We start from the raw sequence: 21,686 nt of genomic DNA on the forward strand, positions 1-21,686 counted from the left end.
ACCATCTCAATCGTCTCAACCATCTCAACCTTCTCAAGCATCCTCTGGAACCTTCTCAACCATCTCAATCGTCTCAACCATCTCAACCTTCTCAACCATCCTCTGGAACCGTCTCAATGTTTGCTTCATGCTCAGTGTTCCCTTAATGCTCTGGAAGTCATCTTTTTAGTTGGAACCTTGACATTTAATTTGTGAGCTGGTGTGCATGCGTGTTGCCAACTCTAAGTCAATGGTCTGCACCACATACCTGCTGTGTGACCCGCAGCCTCAGCCTGGAGGGCCTTGGGTGTGGTCTGGCATCACGTTGGGAAGGAAGGTCACCCTGTCTGGGCCTGAGGTTGCCCCTAAGCTAAGAGGGCTTCAAGTCAGAAAGAGAAGGGCCTCCTCATTAGGTATAAGTCGAAGGATCCCAGCCCCTTTCTGAGTGGCCAGGGGATAGGACAAAGTGTGCCCATGGTTTCATCTGAGCCTTCCAAGTGGGGGCCGTGGGGAAAAAAGGGAGGAGGCCACAGACCTCCCAGACAGGTGGCATCTGTGGGCCTCTCCTTGTGACTCATCCCAGCAGGTCACAGATTTGGGACCCCAGTCTCCACAGGCTGTGGCGTCTCCAGGATGCAGTAACGAGGCTGCCCAGTGACGCTCAAGACGCCACAGAGGAAGAGCAGGGTCTCTGGCAACAGAAAGGCAGGTCCGCACCGCGTGCCCCCGGGGCTGCACCACCTTGGGCAAGTCCCTCCACTTCTCCGCTCCATGATTTCCTCTCTGTAAGGGGACACTGTCTGCTTCACAGGGCGGCTGTGAAGATGGATAGGAAACCCCAGGCAGTGCCTTTGGGCTCCATGGCCCTGGCGGATGCTCGCCATGTGCCCTTCCTCTGCCTGCGCCCCCACACCCAGCCCTGCCTGGGGCATTGACATGCCAGGCGCCATTTTTCTTAGTGCCCACATTCCCCACTGTTCATGTGATCTCTGACTCATCCCTTTCCTTCTCTTCCCAAGGAAAATGGAAGGCGCTGTGTGTTTAGGGAGGAGTCTGTGGCCTTAGAAGTCTTGTCCTTATCCACTGTGTGAACAGATGTGGAACAGAGCCCCCCCAACTCCAGTGTGACCTTCTGTGACACCCATGGCCTCACCACTGGCTTTGTGTCCTCATTTGCACCTGCAGAGACCCCGCCTCGCCCCACCCTGGCCTGGTCACCACACTGAGTGCCCACTCGGAGCAGGCACTTGCTGTGTAGCCTTATGCCAAGCACAGTGCCTGCCCAGTGCCAGCTTGGAGAGAGATCTGATTCCTGCTTGTCGAGGGGGTGAAGGAAGGACTGAAAGAAAGAATGCATCTTACAGGGCGTCACTGATTTCAAAGCAGTTTCAGGGGCACTTTTCCAGCCCCGTCCTGACTGTGAGCTGCACGCTTTCGCTACTGCAAACCGTTATGACGGCTGGGATTGGGACGCACGCTGCTACCTACCCAGCACGTAGAGCACAACCCTGCCCGTGTACTGCGAGACCTTTCCATACAACACAGAGCACAGCGCGTTGGTGGCCGAGAAGCAGATCATCACGTAGCCAACGAACTGGATGCCCAGGGCGCAGGTGACGTAGGACTGGGGAGAGGGATGCAGAGCCACGTCACGGACGCTCCCAGGCCTCCCGCACTCAAGCTGAAGCTGCAGTCAGGTGCTTTGAACATCTGCTCTGAGACGGCCGGCAGGCCAGTGTGGCGGACACCTTCCTCTAGGCTCTGTGGCTCCCATGCAGGAGAAAAGCTGATGTTGGTACGAAAATCCTCTTTGGGAAAGAACTAAAAGGAGGCAGTTTGGACAACTCTGGACAAAATTTTTTCTCATATATCTTGCTATTTGCTGTGAAATGCGCATTATTTTATATGGAAGCCAATACACCCTGCCCTTGCTGGGGCCAATCATTGCCTGTGAGGTCTAAAGAGAGTTTAAAAAAAAAAAGAGAGAGAAACTGAAGAGGTCGCCCTGCCACCTCTTCCAGGGCCTCAGCAGCCCAGCAGCTGGCTGCACACGTGCTCTCACACCCACCACATCACACTCCCATCACAGGCGGCCTTGAGGGCGGGCACACAGAACGGAGGCTGAGACAAGAAGACCAGCCACAGCCACATCGGGAGTGACAAGGACAAGTCCAGTGGAGGAGCAGGAGGGGCTATCCCCAAAATGCCAAGTGGACCTTTCTGTTATCCTGTTTCTACTCTTTTAAGCCCCTAAGATTCTCCATCAAGGCTGTCCTGAAAGTAGCATTGCCAGATAAAATTGAGGACACCCACTATTGCCTAGGCATACTCCCAGAGAGACATTTGTGGTTTATCTGAAATTCAAATTCTACCTGCAGAGGTGCTTTTTATCTTAAGTTGTCAGCCTTGCCTGGGAGGGATCTGGGGTGGGAACAGAGCAGGGAGGGCTCCTCTGGAAAGAGAGCCTCTGCCAGACACAGGCCCACGCTGGTCCAGCTCTGGCCACCAGCTCTTAACAGCTCCCAAGAGAGGCTTCTTTCTTTACGTACCCTGAGGTGGGGCACCGCCTCTCTCACCTTGAGGGGAGAAGGTGGCCTGAGTGGATGGAGCAGAAGCCTGGAGAGCCACATCGATTTTTAGATTGTGAAGCATGATTTGAAAACTAGAGGCGACAGACGCAGTGGCTCACACCTGTAATCCCAGCACTTTGGGAGGCCGAGGCAGGCGGATCACCTGAGGTTGGGAGTTCGAGACCAGCCTGACCAACATGGAGAAATCCTGTCTCTACTAAAAATACAAATTACCCAGGCGTGGTGGCATATGCCTGTAATCCCAGCTACTTAGGAGGCTGAGGCAGGAGAATCGCTTGAACCTGGGAGGCAGAGGTTGCAGTGAGCCAAGATGGCACTACTGCACTCTAGCCTGGGCAACAAGAGCATTACTCCATTTCAAAAAAAGAAAAAGGAAAGAAAGAAAAAAAAAAAAAGAAAACTAAAGGGATAAGGAATTTCGGTGATATTCATGGACCTAATGTTTTCCTATACGTAAACTCTAAAGTAAGGGTGCAGGGTGAGGCCCAGGCAGGGATAACACGAATGAGTGTCTGCGGGGTGAGTCAGCGGCAGCTGCCCATCCACTTGCTCTGGCTCCTTCCCCAGGAAGACACGGTTCAAGCAAGAAGTTCTCCCTTGAGACAAGAAGTGAGTTGAAAGTTACTTGGAGGTCGAGACCTTGAATCAGAAACTCAGCTATGGTAGCACTGGGAGCACAGGACCCCATTCCCCCCAGCCCCAGCCCTGGGCAGGTGGCCTGACACACTGCAGCCCTGCAGGTACAGACACAGGTGAAGCAGTGATGCCACGCGTGGCCTGAGCCACCGGCCCTCACTTTCATTCATACCCTTGTGTACTCGCTGGAGAGGAATCCTTGCTGCAATCCGCTATACAGGGGCAGTAGAATTAAGAGGCACAGACGTTTATCCCTATATAGCTTGAAAGTCGACAGTAAAGTGGACCAGAAAGGTGGTGATTTCTTCTCTCCTTCACTTTCCCGTTGAACATCTCGTATGGGTTTGAGGAATGCAGCTATCATCAGGACAGCCAGGACACCACTCCCTGAAAGGAAATGGCAAAGGCTTCAGCTTTCACGGGGGCCCAGAGGCAGGGTGCCTGGCACGGATTTCTTTCAGTCGCTCATCCTCCTCTCGAGAGAGAGGGCTAACTCAGATCCAGATTTCAGGTGACAATAGACACGGCACACTTAAGGATCTCAGGTGTTTGGTTGCACTTGATTGTGCTGATTCTCTGATTAGCTCATGACTGACCGGCTTTCACATGAAGCCTGCCACAATCGGTCAGTATTGTCCTCACTGGCATAAAACACAAAAAATTCCGGAGAGACCTCAGACATCTGAGTGTCCTTAACCATTGACTCTGCTTCTCATTCTAATCCCCAAAGCAATTTCTAACAGCAGCCAGCTTTTTAGTGATTTTTAGGATAATGATTCCCACAAGGGTACCATGTGCTACGCTTTTATTTCAAATAAACAATTTTGTGTAAAAGTCCTCCAATAGGAACTGGTTAAAGATATTAAGGGGTATCCCAACTGCGATGGAATGTTGTGCATTTGAAGAAAATAAAAAAGAAGCTCTTTGTACATGGATGGGAAAATCCCCATCATAAATGGTAAAAAGAAAAAACAACCAAGAGTCAGAACTTTGTGTAGAGTGTGCTACCACTTGAATTAAGTAAGAAAGGACATATAGATGTGCTTGTTCAAATGTGCATTAAATATGTCTAGTAAATAAAGCAGACATGGACTTTCTATGGGTGCAGAACTGGGTCTGAGGGCGGCAGTGAGAGGGAGACTCCCCACCGCACGCCCTTTCACAGTGCAGTGGTTGCCCACCCAAAGGGTTTTATTCCAAGCCCCCAGTGGATGCCTGAAACCATGGGCGGTGTCAGACTACATGCACTACATATTTTCACTCTGACAACAGAGGCAGCTACTGAGAGTCTACAGCCTGGGGAGCGTCTATGGTGCGGATATGCTGGACAGAGGGAAGGGTCACAGCCTGGGCTGGTGGGCAGGACAGCAAGAGATTTCATCACGCTACTCAGAACAACTGCAACTTAAACCTTATGAATTATTTATTTCTGGAATTTTCCACTTAAGGTTCTCGGACTGCAGCTGGCCTCAGGTCACTGAAGTCACACAAAATGAAATGGGGACAAGCGAGACTCCTGGATTTGCATTTTCAACTATATAAATGGGTTATCTATGCAAAAAATATTTTAACTATTCGTTTCATCCATGAGGAAACATCCTGTAGTACTTTCTCATAATTCCAAAATGTGATGACTAAATCTCCATCATTTCTGTCCACCACTTTATTATTTGATCCACCTTAATTTCTGTCGATGGAGAACTGATGTTTATTTAGGTGTTTCTCACTTTACATAGAAGCCCTTTCGTTCCCTTAATGATTCTAAGTGCCTTCTGTGATATCGTTACATCTCCACTGTTTCTTTCCCACCTGGCAGTGGTCATGATACACAGTATTTGGGGCACCACAGATTGCTCAAGATTGGCGGCCATCCTTCCTTTCTCTCTGGGCCAGAATCTTTCAGATCGGTTCATTTCTGCCTCCAAGAGCTTAGACCCCGGCTCCTCTGAAGACGACGGGAATGATCTCATCTTACTGTGTCTGACCAACCTTATCTAGAGCTTTCTGTCTCTCTCAGCATCAGGGTCCTCGTATGACCCATGCAGTGGGCTTGCTGCAGCACTGTGCCCCGGCAGTTGAGCGTTCCTGAAACTGGGAGGTTTTGCAAAGCCAGCTGTCTTCCAAGCTGTGTGCAGAAACAGCGGAATCCTAGCACCTGTCTCAGAAAGCACCATTGTTAACCCGGTTCCACCCAGAAATGCACAGATTTATTTCTAGGCTTTACTTTCTGTTATCTGCCTACTTTCCATCTTGGCTAAACATATTCCCCTTCCCATTTCATGATAATTCCACATTCTCATGAAGTTTGTGAAATTCCGTATGAAAGCAGGACTCCTGTTGCCACGGTTGTTTCTGGGTCACCCTTCATTTTCCTCTGCGTTGTCCTGGCCACCATGCGGTCTGGCGGGTTGTCACGCCTGCACGGGAGGCCATAGGGTATTTACAATTGTCAGGGCCCCCTTCCAAGCCGACCCCCTGAGCTGACTGTGTGTAGCCCATGTGGAAAAGGCACATTTTTCCTCCACTCACTGAAGGCCGAGCCTTCTCCACGATTTCATCTTGTGGGCCAGGACTTCAGTGTCAAGCAGCCCAGTAGGACATGACCTCCAATCTCCCCGAAAGCCTCTTGGGAGGAAGAGAGGCAGGTCATGGACACAGAAGCCACACCCCTTTGTTCAGAATTATGTGTGTCCAGATGTCATGTGACTCAGAGCCTTCTGTGGGGCATGAATTGGGGGATACTGCACAGCTGTGTCCTACATTCTAAAGAGAACGGCTCTTTGCAAGAAATTTGACTGTGAGTGGAATGCTCAGAAACCTGGGAAAGTTACCCAGGGAGAGGGTGTTCTTGTTCTTTTAGGTCCATTTTTCTTTCTTGCTTTGTTTTTCTTTATGGTGATATGGACTTGCTTTATAGAAAAGGACACATATAGGGTCCTGCAGGACTGTTAAGATCACAATAGTAAGACCACTTCTTCATTTATATGTGTGTGATCTCTGCTATACGTAACTTCTAGACTTGGACTCCCTTAGGCTGTGGGATTCCATGACCTGAGAACTGTCTGTGATGCATAAATGGCTGGGGCTGTGACCAGAGAGCACCCTGGGGGTGCCCCTGCAGGGGAGGTGCTGCAGGGAGCAGCCACCTGCGGAGGACAGAGGGCAATGAAGGGCCTGGAAGCCACGGAGAAGCCTGTGCTGTTCCTCTACAGCAGGGGCCAGCAAACTATGGTGTGTGGGCCAAAGCCTGCCCATGGCCTGCTTTTGAAAATAAAGTTTTATTGGCACACAGGCACGTTCATTTGCTTACATGTGGTCTATGGCTTTTTCCCACTACAAAGACAATGTTGAGCAGCTGCAACAAGGACCATATGATCCTCAGAAAGATCTTTACATGTAGAAATATTTGCTGTCAGCCCTTCACACAGGAAGGCCGCCAGCCCCTACCCCAAAATTCTATTGCTTTATAGATAGGAGATGTCTTTGTTGGTGGCTGCATGACTGGAACTGGTGGCGCTGGAAGGAGACCTGAGGGTCTTGACTCAGCTCAATGTCCCCGAGTCCCCCAGCCTCCCAGCTATGTAGAGGAGGTGGTGAGGGGAAGTGTAGGGGAAGCACAGGCCTGGCTGGTCCCCGGGACCATGTTGATGGGAACGTAGGGGCCTGCTGGGAAAACATGACCACGATTCCAAGTCAGCAGAGCCTTGCAGACCAGAGCAAACCGTGGCTCCTCCTGACTCCCTGTCCACAACTTCCACTCACTTCTAAAACCCTCAGTCTGGGCCTTGCACGCCAGCACCCTCCCCAGGTTGCTCTCCTGATGGACGTCAATAGCCTCTCACTGGCTAACAGCCTGGTCCAGCCTCCTCCCTGAGCCTCCTGGGGGCTCTGCCACACTCAACACTCTCAAACCCCCTCCCCAGCTGATTCTGCAACCCTGGGTGTGCTCCACGACCCTGGTTTGGTTTTCTGTCTCCTTCCAAGGCTCCAGTTGTCCGCCTGGCCCTCAGTGTTGCTGAACCAGGGGTCCGGCTGCACTCCCTTCTCTGTAACAATTTTCTCCGCTTTTTCTCCCCAAGAACCTCATGCCTGTCACGATTCCAGTCACCACCTCAGAAGATGCCTCCACGTCCACACTTGCATCAGCCTCTGGCCTCAGCCCTGCACAGCGTCAGACTGCCCATTGGACACTACACAAAAGTCCCTCTGTGTCCTCAAGCCAGCTGTTCCCGACCTGAGCTCATCTTCCTCTCAACCCCAAGACTGTCTTGCTCTTCCCCGCACCATGTCCAACCCACACGGACCCTGCTGGCCTCTCTCTCAGCCCCTCCACCTCTGCCTCCCCCTCCCTGCTCCCTCCTCTGGACTCAGCACTCCGTCCTTAGTGGGTCTCTGCCCACTGTGCCTCTACACCTCTAAGTCACGCTGCCACAGGGTCTGTCTAGGAGGCAAGTCTGCCCTCGTCCAGACCCTTTGGCACAACATCGAGGGCCACAGCTAGTCCTGTGCCCCAACTCTGCCCCTCCACCTTGTCCCCAGCCCTGAGGGCTCCTCCTGGACTTCTCGGCTCCAGGGCCCTCTGGCATCACTTCCCTGCCTGGCCAATCTTGCTCGTTGTCCAGACTCGGTGTAGGGACCACCCACCCTTGGAGGCTTTCCTGAAACTTGGTGCTCCAGGGAGATGCAGCTGCAGTTCAGCTGGGAACGGTGCTCAGAACACCGTCGGACTGAGTCTCGGTTAGTTGGGTGTGTGTCTGTTTCCTTCACTAGGCTCTCGGCTTACTAAAAGCGAGCTTCTAGTCATCTGAATACTAAAAGCGAGCTTCTAGTCATCTGAATGTCTGGACCAAGAAGGCCTAGCATGGCTTCCATATGCTGTGTCCACTTCCAGCCATTGCTTTACAAGTGCTCACTCAGAGCCTCTGATGTGGAAGTGGCCTGAGGGGACCTGAGGAGTGGTGCCGCACATCATCTCAGCACAAGGAAAAGCTCTACAGGGCGCACGAACCCTCCTCACCTATGACCCCGGCAGAGTATGTGACTTGGCGTTCCCAGAGCTCACAGGTACCAGACCTTTGATCTTTAAGAAGGACCCATTCCAAGGGCTTTATGAATCCCCAAATCCAAGAATGACAAAGAATATATATACACATATATAAATACATATGTATGTGTGTATATACATATATGTGTGTGTGTGTATATATATATATTTTTGAGACAGAGTCTTGCTGGAGTGCAGCAGCATGATCTCAGTTCACCACAACCTCCTCCTCCCGGGTTCAAGCAATTCTCCTGCCTCAGCCTCCCGAGTAGCTGGGATAACAGGTGCATGCCACCATGCTCACTCAGCTAAATTTTGTGTTTTTAGTGCAAATGGGGTTTCACCATATTGGCCAGGCTGGTCTCGAACTCCTGACCTCAAGTGATCTGCCCGCCTCCGCCTCCAAAAGTGCTGAGATTACAGGTGTGAGCCACCACACCTGGCCAAAAAAGAATATATTTAAATTCTTTACAAAATGGTTTTTAAAACTCTCTCAATGTGTCCCCTTCAAAGTTGTAATAAACCTTTCACTGTAACACTAAAGTCACATATGAAACTATTAACATAACATTCTCTATTAAAATGAACTTCTAAGAATGAGCCTTGTCATGACAATTAACTTCCTCTGGGCAGCCGTTTCACCATGAGCTTGCAATGTCTCCAGCTAAGGTGCAACCAGCACTTGGGAGCACTCGCCCCTCTAGCCTTTCCACAGAAGGTACTCAGTACATTTCTCAGAAAAAAAAAAAAAAAAGGTGGTTTATAGAAATTATGGATGTTCAGGGTCCCTTGGCCACAGCTGAAACACCAACAGTCAATCCCAGTGCCCTAGCCGGCCACCAAGTTGTCTGTTATAGTAGCCACCAGCCCCCTGTACTGCTGGGCACTTGCAGTGTGGCTGGGAGACTTAGGAACTGAGACTTTAATCAGTTAAGATGTAAACAACCACAGTGGTTAATGGCTACTGTGTTGGGCTCTGGAGATGTATAACAATAACAATCTCATCACCCCAGGATCCTCTGTTAGACAGCACGGGTGTACTGCATTTGATTCATAAGAACACTGCCTGCATGTAATCCAGACCAATACATTTTGCAAGGATGTATCAGAAGAAGAGAGATTCCTTCTATATTGGGGGAGATGGTCTTTGTCAGCCCAGGAAGGAGGCTTGGCTCTGCTTTGCTGGGGACCCTGCCCTGGGCTGGTGGAGCACGTACCGGTGTAGATGCCCAGCAGGGTGTAGACCAGCTGCTGGGAGGGCCTCTGGGTGCTGTTGGTGGTTGCGGTGGCCATCAGGCAGTCACTGGCCCCACAGGACATGAGCTGCTCTTCTGGGAGGGCCTCTGTGAAGTCAGAGCAGATGGGAGGCATGAGATGACCGCAAATGTGATGACCGCAAATGTGATGAGATGTAGGTTCTTGAGGAATGAAAGTGACAGTGGAAAGGATGGACACCTGCAGGGAGGCATCACTACAGGTCACATGGAAAGATCCAGTGTGTCAAAATAGATTTACCCCTAGGCACATGACCCTAGACTCCATTTAAGACACTTTGGGAGGTGGAAAATCTTATTAGTGTTCCACAAAGATTCAGGGAAGAATAAACTTGGAAAAGTGCTGCTTACTTGTTATACTACTTTTCTGACACAATTAAAATTTGTCAAGTTTTCAAAACTAGTCAAAAAGAAAAAAGTACATGAGATTGGGTGCCACGAATGCTGGATTCTCTTTCAGATTTATCCATTACCAACTCCATGACTTCGGACAGGTGATTTCACAACTTTTCTGTTTTTGAAAACTGATGTTAGTTCTGTGATCTCTTAAAAGAATAGAATTTGAATTAGCAACAACTCTCAGTCAGAACTCCTGTCAGAATCTCTGGAGAAGAGAAAGATGTTGTGGGAGAAAGAATATTCAGCATTTTTATTGTTTTAGAAACACAAATTATGTAACAGACAGCTTCACAAAATCTTCTAGGTGGGTGAGATGTACAGCTGATAAGAGAAGGCACAAGAAGGTGGAGAAACACACGACACCCTCCAAATCCCTCCAGCCCCAGATTCTGTGTCCTGTGCTCACTTGGAGAACTAACTCACCTGCAGAAATGTCTTCAAAAGAAAAGCCTGTTCCTCCACTTCACTGGCCATGATATGCAGACTGAGCTTTACCCCCAGTTTCCATTTCATTGTTGCTGATACCAACAGCAATGATGAATAAAAATTGCTATGCATCAACTTTACAGCTTCCCTTCTTCAAATGCACTTAGCACACATGGCAATCGCATGAGAAAAAGGGAGAGGCGTTTTGGCTACAGAGTTTCCCAAGGGTGAGATTTTTTATGGGATAGCAAGATGGAGAACCTTGATGAAGTGATAGAAATAGTCGTGATACCGGTCAGGAGGGCTGGATTGGTTTTTACCCCGTTGGGAAAGGTTTCCTCTAAGCATGAAAGAGGTCCTATGCCCTGTGCTTAAAGCCTCAACATAGGCACCAAGGGCATGGGCACAAATGAGATATGCTCTTTATATTTACACCAGGGCAAGGTCGGGTAGACACAGAGGAGCCAGGGCATCAGCCCATCCCATGTCCACGTCCGTCATGGGATGAGGGGCCTGTCATGAAACATTTGAAAATCTGGTCAGTGTATCAAGTCACAAGGAAAAGACATCAGGCAACCCCATTCTTAGTCTAACAAGGATGGTTGTGCAGTTGTGACTCCATGAACCCAAATTCTACTGGCGTGGCCCTTAGTTTCCCCATGGCGCCCACTCCCAAGGGCTGCCCTGCCCCTGTGGATGCATCTATGGAAGACATAGATCTTCTTCAGTCCCACCCGACTGTCCAGAAGAGAGCAGATAACAGACAACTCTGAAGCACAGGCAGGTTGAGAATCTCACCTGTGGGGCCTGACTTGCCTGCTCAAGTTACAGAATCAAGGCAGGTGTACAACTGAAATTAGGAACCCCCTCCCCCAGCGGCCATCACTGAAACCGCTGCTCCACTTGGAGACAACTGCTTGCCCCCTTTTCCTTTTACCTTGGCTGGGAGTCTGGCCAAATACCAGCGATGAGATCAAGTTGCCCCACACACCGGATGACTGGAATATGAGGAAGAAGATTCCGAAATACTGGTTCACTATGTCTTTGCCGTGCTTTCCCGCCTTCTTTGCATGTGTGTTTCCCATGATCGTGAGGTATGTGCTCTGCGCAGACCACAGCGGGGCGGCCCCGAGCCCTAGCAGTATGGAGGTGGGGATCAAAGTGTACCTGTGGGTAAAAGGCAGACCCACAGCACCGCCTGTGACAGGAGACACAAGCCCATCGCACCCATGTCCCTGTGGTTCTTTAGTCTTTCTGGGAGAAGGAAACGCTGCCTGGTCCATTGCAAGCATGGTAATGGGTGTTGCTGGTCAGATGGATGGATTCACCAATAGACTCAGATAAATGAGCAAAATCAGTGCATTTTCCAGCTCAGACTGATTTGCAAAAGTGAAATTGAAGGCCAGTGAGGCTCCTTGTATTGGATGCGACCACAAACAACAAGATGAGGAGCACAAAGAAGGCTGAGGGACAATCTCGGTTAAAAAGACCAAGTGACCAGCTCGGGCCTTGGTGGCAGGGTACTGTGTGAGACTCTGCAGCTACCGGGAAGAAGGACATGCAGCCGTCATCAGCAGCATGTCCTGGGTCACAACCAGCGTCCCTGGAAGATGTTCCATGGATGTGTTCCCGGGGCCTGGGGTGCAGTCCAAAGCCCTCAGAGCTCGGTCTCTGTGGTCCATCTCACCAGGGAGCAGGGTGGCCTCCCATCCCTGCGACCTGCCCTGGCCATACCCACCTCCTAATGGTGGGCGAGGTGCAGCTTTTGGTCCATTGGTGACATCTGCCTAGATGCCCACGAGACTCACCCTCTGCATTGGAGTTAGAGTCCCCTGTGTTACTGGAACCCTCGCCCAGACAGGGGAGCTGAGGATCAGAACAGATCCCAGGGAGAGGCCAGCATCAGGGATTGGGAGGAGGAGATGGAAGCAGTGGGGGGCACAGAGGAGCCCTGGTGAGAAGACAGCAAGGAAGCCCAGCACCGTCTGTCACCAAAGCGAGGTGGGGGTGCGGGGGCAGCAGAGCTCATTTTAAAATGCCTGCAGTGAACAGTAATGAGGTGCAAATGCAAGTCATGTGCAGAGTGAACGTCCCTAGCATGGGGAACAGCCGGGGCGGGGTGGGCAGGGGGTGGGGGCTGCGTACCAGCTGGCGAAAAAGTTGCCCACGGAGAAGGCCACGTAGCCACACATGGAGAGGATGATGGTCCCCTTGCAGCCCAGCCTCTCAATGAGGAGCGGTGGGAGGAACATGGAGGACAGGAGCATGCCTCCGTAGAGGGTGCTGAGGGCTGTCACACCCAGGCCCTCCTCGCTGTACAGGCTGCTCTGTGGGAACAAAGCCAGCCCTGTCAGAGCACGGGATGGACACAGTGGGATGAGGCACCAGCAGGTCCTCAGTGTCCCCCAGGCTGGAGGCCGCCACAGCTCCCAGGAACCGCCAGTCACAGGCTTGCTGCCCTGGGAGCCTCCTCTGCAGCTAGTGGGAGGAAAGTGCAGGTGAATTTGGAATAAAGCAGTTAGTGTGTCTAAACATCAGGGAGGGAAGGCCCGGCACCCCTGTGAGTGCTTGTGCTGAGGCTGGATGGCTGTGAGAGCTGCTCACGCCTCTGTGGACGCCTGCCTGAATCTCAGCTGAGAACAGGACAGTGTGGCAGGACGGGACTGGAGACTCTGCCAGAATTAGTCTGTGAGGGGCCTGCATGCTCCCGGGGAATGGAAGGGGTCCTTCAGCCCATGGGGAGGCCCCAAGGATATGAAACAGGTGAGTGCGCATGAATGATTTCTTCCTTCAGCAAATATCCATCACCCACCTCTGAGTGCCTGTCACTGTCTGAGGTTCGAGGATGGACCAGAGACGTGGCCCTTGTGTCCTCGAAACTGCAGGCTGCTGCCACTGGTGGAGATGACATGGGCAGGCACACGCTGCCATGAGGGTGCTGGGTGCCCCCCCCCGCCGACCTCGGCTCCAGGGCAGGGTGGGGAGAAGGAGGTGACCTCCAAGATGAGAGCTGAATGAGAACTTGGAGGCCTGCAGCCAGAAAGGGTGAGAGGAGGTGGCAGCTGCAGGGGAGGTGCCACGAAAGGGCATCCTTGGTCCTTGGATGAGGGGACCTAGTCCAGACCAGGGTGAGGACTCATGAGAACTCTGGAATGAGGCCCTGTCTTCTCACTGGGGCTGCTGAGCTCTGAGGAGGGAGCCTGGGGATGCCTGTGCCTTGTTGGGGCCTGAGAGCGAAGCCAACCGCGTGGACTTGGAGTTCTTGGAGAGAGGTGGGCTGAGCTCCTGGGCATGCTGGGGCACAGTCATTCCTGAGTCTCTTCTATCTGAACACTCTGTGTTGCTCACACCAGTCCTGACTAGCAGAGACAGCTGTCCCGGAGAGCATGACGTAAAGAGCTCAAAGTATAGAGAGACCATGTAGTCAAAGTTCACAGTTTTGCTTAGAGTAAACTTGGAATCTATAAGGTCTAGTGATATTTGATAAATTCACTTGGCTGCCCCTAACCACAAAGCCAACGGTATGCAATCATATTCACAATGACTTTTCCTGTGTCTCCTTTTAACCACCCAAAGGCAAAGAATGTCCCAACAAATCACAATCCCAAGACCCCTGCTGTCCAGAGCTCTCCAAGAGCAACGCACACCTCATTGTTGTCCAATCCTATTGAGATGTGAGTGGGAACTGCTCACTGGAGGACTGCATCTGAGAACCACTGTTTGTTTTAGAGGATTTGGTGTGGAGTGAAAAAGAAACACCAGGTGAATTAGATTTTTCAAATTTCCAATTCATTATTGTCTGTGACCATGGGGATTCTTGGAGGCCAAGAAGTTCAGGTAACTTGACTGGACACATACCTGCAGGCTCTGCAGACCTCCATAGGCTGTAAAGAGAAGCAGGAACCCAAAGGAAACAACAAGGACGTTCCTTAGACTTCTGTCCATCGTGCTGGCTGAAAACATCAATCATCAGTGGGCAAGTAAATGTGTAGCTCCCTAAAAGAAACCAGTTGAGGCACAGGAAAAACAGTCAGTACCAAGAAATCCCATTCTCTCTTTCATCTGAGCTAGAGGAGAATGTTAGAGGTATGTTAGTCATTAAACCTGTCACTCGTTAATGAACTCGGTTATCACTGACCCCATGAAGCACAAGGGAGCACTGCTACTCATTCACCTTCTCTGTGATCCGCAACATCCACTTTCTATGGGGCAAAAGATCATGACTCTTACTAGCCTCTAGGTAATGGTGCTTTTTTCCTGTTAAATTCTAACAGACATGGTCTAGATGGTAAAGTGATACATTTCACTTTTTATATGTGTATAGAATAGATGGAACATTTCACAGTACAAGAAACTGTCAGAAATTGTCAGTGGTGCAGAATGTGAACTTCAGTCTTAAAGAACAAGGCATAAATGTCAACTTCAAGATACATAGTTCAACTTCTGAAGAAGTGCTAATGTGATTATAAGATCCTGGGGCCAAAGTCTTCGTATTGCAAAGACTGTATGGTTTCACAACACCGTACAGCAATTATTAAAAGAAAAAAAACTTACATGAGGATAAGGGAGGAGACCACCCCTCATACCATCTTGTGCCCAATTTCTGCCTCCAAAGAAAGAAGTAAAACCTAAAGGCAGAAATGAAATCCACAGGCAGACAGCCCGGCGCCACATCCTGGGCCTGGTAGTTAAAGATTGACCCCTAATCTAATTGGTTATGTTATCTATAGATTACAGGCATTGCATAGAAATGCACTGTGAAAATCCCTATCCTGTTTTGTTCCAATCTAATTACCGATGCTTGCAGCCCCCAGTCACGTATCCCCTGTTTGCTCAATCAATCACAACCCTCTCACACGCACCCCCTTAGAGTTGTGAGCTCTTAAAAGGGACAGGAATTGCTCGTCCGAGGAGCTCGGCTCTTGAGACAGAAGTCTTGCCGATGCCCCGGCTGAATAAACCCCTTCCTTCTTTAACTCGGTGTCCGAGGAGTTTTGTCTGTGGCTTGTCCTGCTACATTTCTTGGTTCCCTGACTGGGAAGCAAGGTGAATGGCAGATGGTCGAGGCAGCTCCTTAGGTGGCTCAGGCCTGCCCTGTGGAACATCCCTGCGGGGGACCCCGACCAGCCCAAGTGACGCAGATCCTGAGAGTGCTCCCCGGTAGGCATTTGCCCCAGTGGGATGCCTCGCCAGAGCAGTGTGTGGCAGGCCCCCATGGAGGATCAACGCAGTGGCTGAACACCGGGAAGGAACAGGCATTTGGAGTCTGGACATCTAAAACTTGGTAAGACTAGTCTTTGAAACTTGCCCACTCCATTTGAGTGGAAGCGTGGCCTGATCACCCACAGCGCGCCTTTATTGGCACTTTGGTTTTGGTTTTGACTTGGTTTGAATTGCTTGACAGGATTGGGCTTGGGAACTTGCCCATTCCATTTGAGTGGAAGTGTGGCCTGATCACCCATGGTGTGCCTGTACTGGCACTTTGGTTTTTGTTTTTGACTTGACTTGGATTGCTTGATACTTTGATTTTGGTTTTGACCTGGTTTGGATTTCTTGATACTCTGATTTTGGTTTTGATTTTGGTTTGGTGTAAACTACAAAAGTGTGTGTGCACCCTTTTTACCCATTCTTTGTTTTGTGGTGTGCATGTGGTGTGAGCGTGGTGTTTTGTCTAGAGGAAACATGGGTGTGCGTGTGGTGTGAGCGTGGTGTTTTGTCTAGAGGAAACATGGGTGAGGCACAAAGTAAGCCCACCCCACTAGGAACTATGTTGAAAATTTTCAAAAAAAGGATTTAAGGGAGACTATGGAGTACTATGACACCAGGAAAACTTAAAACTTTGTGTAAGATAGACTGGCCAGCATTAGAGGTAGGTTGGCCATTAGAAGGAAGCCTGGACAGGTCCCTTGTTTCAAAGGTATGGCACAAGGTAACCTGTAAGCCAGGGAACCCAGACCAGCTTGTTTTAGATCCCCTGCCCCTAACACACGGTGGTTGAGAGATCAGCAGCATAAGCGGCCAGCAGAGGCAAGGAAAGACCAGCAGAGAGAGAGAAAGGAAAGAGATAGAGAGGAAAAGAGGCAAAGAGAGAGAGAGACAAAGAGACAGAGAGGAAGAGACAGACAAAGAGGGAGTCAAGGAGAGAGAGAGAGAGAAAGACAGAGGCAGAGAGAGAGAGAGGAAGAGACAGAGGCAAAAGGAAAGTCAAAGAGAGAGAGACAAAGTCAAAAAGAGAAAGAAAGAAAGAGAGAGAGAGAGAGATACACAAGTAGTTAAGAAAAAAAAAAGTGTACCCTATTCCTTTAAAAGCCATCATACCAATTCTAAATTGGACAAAACAAGGTCTTATGAATAGCAAAGGATAATTAAAATCCCAAACTTACAAGGTTTTCAACAAAAGTAAAGTTGGCAAAAGTTAACAGCGTAACATATATTATAGTAATTCTATTCTTGTGGCCTTTAGATAGTCTAGTCCACAGACACACACAAAAAAAGGTTCACCTTGGAAAAAAAAATGATTATCATCTTCGAAAAAGAAAGGGAAAAAAGGGGGAGGAATTTATATGGAAAGAGTGTTATATGGTAAATTCTTGTCCTGAAATAAATTAACTGGTTATTTAAAGAAAGAAATGTTTGTAATAAGTCAGAAAGTTAAGGCATGTCAAAAAATTGCCTGTAAAAGTCATGAGAGAAAAAAAAAAGTGTGTTAAAAAAAGAATTTATGTAAAAAATATTGTATAATTTAAAAGTAACTAGGCCTCCTGAATGTAAAACTATTGAAAAAAAAAAAAAATTTATGTGCAAGAGGTATAAGAAAAGATAAATACACCTTTGGTGAAAGGATTATAAGGAGGCATAAGAATGTACATTTTTACCTACATTAAAAAGTTAAGAAAAATTATTGTTTTGAAGGTTTAAGCAAGTTTTAAAATGTTAATGGTAAAGAACATTCTTTGTGTAAACATATTGGCTAAAGTTACAGAAGTATCATTCAGTTTTTCTGTGAACTGGACATTAAAACATAACAGGTTTTTCTTAAGGCACCAACCTGCTTTTTAGCAAAAATTATAAAAGGTTAAAAAGACTATAAAATCTTACCTTATGGTCAAACGTTAAAAATTAAGTAAATATGTCTACAAGGTTTTATTAAAATTAGGTTTAACATTAATAACACTAATATAAAGATAAAATTTAGCTTATCTGGTATAAAAATCATACGAGAAGCATTGTTAAATGTAAAATGGTACTTGGCTTTCTTTGGTTTAAAAACTAATAAAAACAGGTGCTAAAGGAAATTTCTCAGTAAAAAGGCACTAAAGACTATAAAGTTCACTGCCAAGGTCTCCACATTTAAAACAAAAGGTCAATTTCTAAAAATTATATACTTGGTTTTTCTTCCACTTTCCTTTCACAAAAAAAAAAAAAAAAAAAAAGCTAAACTCTTTAGCACATGTACCACCCCGAGAATTTCCAGTAAACCAGCACCAGCCTGAAGATCACGTTCTCATCGAAAGGTGGAAAGAAGAAAAACTTGAGCCAGCCTGGGAAGGACCTTACCTTGTGCTGCTAACCACCAAGACTGCTGTTCACACAGCAAAAAAGTGATGGACTCATCACACCTGTGTCAAGAAAGTGCCACCTCCTCCAGAGTCGTGGGTCATAGTCCCAAGGGAAAACCCTACCAAACTAAAGCTAAGAAAAATTTAACTCTTTTAATCTATTCTATTACTCTTTCTTCTTTCCTTGTTCTACTGCTGGCCATCTAGTTATTAATACAACCAGAAGCACCACCCACTCCAGAGTCGTGGGCCACAGTCCCAAGGGAAAACCCTACCAACCTAAGCTAAGAAAAATTTAACTCTTTTAATCTGTTCTATTACTCTTTCTTCTTTCCTTGTTCTGTTGCTGACCATCTAGTTATTAATATAACCAAGTCAATTTCCTCTCAAACTATTGAATTTAATGCTTGCCTTGTTATACCCTGTGAGGACTTGCAAGTCAAAGACAGCTTTCTACTTCAGAAAAGTACTTCTGTCCCTCCTGACTCTCCTCAGACTAGACATTAGTAAACTAGGACAATTTAATCTGGGGACATTTCGATAAAGACCCCAATGCCAACCAGGAGTGTTGCCCCCCGATGTAGAGCTTTCATACCTTAGTTGGTCCAACGTTCTGTGGACCACTACAGAGCAAGGATGGACTACCCCAACTGGTTTTTGTAATTTCCCTAAAACCATACATTCATTTTACTAGAGGATCATAGAAGTTAAAGACTTAAAACAAACTTTAGCCATTAAGACAGGATACCAAGATGCAAATGCCTGGTTAAAATGGATCAAATATTCCATCTGCACATTAAACAAAAGCAATTGTTATGCTTGTGCACATTTTGTCCCCCTTCCACTAAGGTGGTCCTCCAGTCGACCAGGCGTAGGCTGCATGATAGCTCTTTTCCAGGATTCTACTGCCTGGAGTAATAAGTCATGCCAAGCTCTCTCTGCTACATCCCAAAGTCCCTGTGGGTCAGCCCCCGAGGGCCATCCAGCTTCCATCTCCCAACACTAAGTTCACTTCATGTCTCTCACAGCAGGGAGGAAACTTAGCATTCCTTGGAGACCTGAAAGGATGCGATGAGCTTAAGAATTTTTAAGAGCTTATCAATCAGTCAGCCCTTGTTCATCCCTGAGCGGATGTGTGTTGGTATTATGGTGGACCTTTACTAGGCACTCTGCTGAATAGCTGGAGTGACACTTGTACTTCAGTCCAATTGACTATCCCTTTCACCCTGGCATTTCATCAACCAGAAGGAAAAAAATAATTAGACATCATAAAGTGAGAGAAGCCCCTTATGGGTCTTTCAACTCTCATGTCTCTTTAGATGCAATTGGAGCCCCACGTAGAATACCAGATCAATTTAAAGCTTGAAATCAAATAGCTGCAGGATTTGAGTCAATATTTTAGTAGGTGACAGTTAATAAAAATGTAGATTAGACAAACTACATCTGTTATAACCAACAGCAACGAGATTTTCATGAGTTAAAAGAAAAACTCATGTCGGCCCCAGCCCTGAGGCTACCTGACCTGACAAAACTCTTCACACTCTGTGTGTCAGAAAGAGAAAAAATGGCAGTTGGAGTTTTAACCCAGACTGTGGGGCCTGGCCAAGGACAGTGGCCTATCTTTCAAAACAACTAGACAGGGTTTCCAAAGGCCGGCCCCCAGGTCTAAGGGACCTAGCAGTAATGGCCCTGTTAGCACAAGAAGCAGATAAACTAACCCTTAGGCAAAACCTGAATATAAAGGCCCCCCATGCTGTGGTAACTTTAATAAATACCAAAGGACATCATTGGTTAACAAATGCTAGATCAACCAAGTACCAAAGCTTGCTATGTGAAAATCCCCACATAACCACTGAAGTTTGCAAAACCCTAAACCTTACCACCTTGCTCCTGGTATCAGAGAGCCCAGTTGAACATAACTGTGTAGAGGTGTTGGACTCAGTTTATTCTAGCAGGCCCAACCTCCAAGACCATCCTTAAACATTAGTAGACTGTAAGTGGTACGTGGACGGGAGCAGCTTCATCAACCCCTGCCAAGTGACTCTGAAGAAGACGACAAGCCCTTCTCCAGTCTCACCCAGAAGCTGACTGGTCCACACACAACTGAAGCATGAGGAAACTCATCACAGGACTCATTTTCCTTAAAATTTGGACTTGTACAGTAAGGACTTCAGCTGACCTTCCTCAGACTGAGGGCTGTTCTCAGTGTATACATCAAGACACTGAGATAGGACAAAAGGTTGCTATGGTCCTATTATTTTACAGTTATTATAAGTATATTGGAACTCTAAAAAGAACTTGTTTGTATAATCTTATTCTATACAAGGTATGTAGCCCAGGAAAGGATCAACCTGATGTGTGTTATGACCCATCTGAGCCTCCCATGACCACAGTTTTTAAAATAAGATTAAGGACTGAGGACTGGTGGGGGCTCAAAAATGGTACAAGTAAAGTGTTAGCCAAAACAGAAGAAAAAGGGGTGCCCAAACAAGTCACCTTAAAATTTGATGCCTGTGCTGTCATTAATAGTAATAAGTTAGGAATAAGGTGTGTTTTTCTTAATTAGAAAAGAGGGTATATGGCAGAAAACAAGTACATCTGTCATAAATTAAGACTGTGTGAAAATAAATGTAAATACTGGTCTTGTGTCATTTAGGCCACTTGGATAAAAGAAAAAAAAAAATAATGAAAAGGATCCAGTCCACCTTCAGAAAGGAAAAAATGGCCCTTCCTTTACTAAGGGACAATGTAACCCCTTAGAGCTAGTAATAACCAATACCCTTGATCCTTGCTGGAAAAAAGAGCAGTGTGTGACCTTAGGAATTGACGGAGCCAGACTGGCTCCTCGAGTAAATATCTTGGTTCGAGGAGAAGTTTACAAACGCTCTCCTGAGCCAGTGTTTCAAACTTTCTATGATGAACTAAATGTGCCAGTACCAGAAATTCCAGGATAAACAAAAAATTTGTTTTTGCAATTAGCCGAGCATGTAGCCCAGTCTCTCAATGTCACTTCATGTTATGTATGTGGCGGAACTGTAATAAGAGAACAATGGCCATAGGAAGCCTGAGAATTAGTGCCTACAGACCCAGTTCCTGATGAATTCCCAGCTCAAAAGAATCACCCTGATAATTTCTGGGTCCTAAAAGCCTCATTTATTGGACAATATTGCATAGCTAGAGAAAGAAAAGAATTCACTCACCCCATAGGACGACTTAGTTGTCTGAGACAGAAACTGTACAATGGTACCACAAAAACACTCATAATTCCCAAAGTTGCAAACCATGTGGACCCACCCAGAGTCCCACTGGGACTGGACATTCCCCAGTGGATTATACTGGATATGTGGGCATAAAGCTTATGCCAAATTACCTGACCAGTGGGCAGGTAGTTGTGTTATTGGCACTATTATACCATCTTTCTTCCTACTGCCCATAAAAGCAGGTGAACTCCTATGCTTCCCTGTCTATGCTTCCCATGAAAAGAGAAGCATAGGTATAAGAAATTGAAAAAATGATAAATGGCCCCCAGAGAGAATCATACAATATTATAGGCCTGCTACTTAGGCACAAGATGGCTCACAGGGTAAGCACAAGATGGCTCGCAGGGATACCAGGCCCCCATTTACATGATCAACCGAATCATACGGTTACAAGCTGTCTTAAAAATAATCACCAATAAAACTGGCAGAGCCTTGATTATTCTGGCCCAGCAAGAAACTCAGATGAGAAATGCTATCTATCAAAATAGATTAGCTCTCAACTACTTGCTAGCAGCTGA

General features: G+C 47.7%; 1 protein-coding gene across 3 annotated transcripts in view; it reads right to left on the bottom strand.

Annotated features, from left to right (window-relative positions):
• The window catches only part of UNC93A (unc-93 homolog A (C. elegans)), a 67,908-nt gene that overhangs the window by 15,365 nt on the left and 30,857 nt on the right, over positions 1 to 21,686 (bottom strand). Inside the window, exons 2-7 of one of the 3 annotated variants that reach the window (XM_011999621.1) lie at positions 14,208 to 14,345; positions 12,495 to 12,676; positions 11,287 to 11,516; positions 9,468 to 9,593; positions 3,379 to 3,593; positions 1,468 to 1,603 (exon numbers count right to left, since the gene is read on the bottom strand). In XM_011999621.1, coding sequence (XP_011855011.1) covers positions 1,468 to 1,603; positions 3,379 to 3,593; positions 9,468 to 9,593; positions 11,287 to 11,516; positions 12,495 to 12,676; positions 14,208 to 14,312 — 994 coding nt within the window. In that variant the 5' untranslated portion in view covers positions 14,313 to 14,345. Of the gene's footprint in view, positions 1 to 1,467; positions 1,604 to 3,378; positions 3,594 to 9,467; positions 9,594 to 11,286; positions 11,517 to 12,494; positions 12,677 to 14,207; positions 14,469 to 21,686 lie in introns of those variants that run through there. The other 2 variants (XM_011999620.1, XM_011999622.1) reach the window with 2 other exon arrangements.

Source organism: Mandrillus leucophaeus, unplaced genomic scaffold (genome assembly GCF_000951045.1).
Source record: "Mandrillus leucophaeus isolate KB7577 unplaced genomic scaffold, Mleu.le_1.0 Scaffold6, whole genome shotgun sequence".
NCBI classification, from domain to species: domain Eukaryota; kingdom Metazoa; phylum Chordata; class Mammalia; order Primates; family Cercopithecidae; genus Mandrillus; species Mandrillus leucophaeus.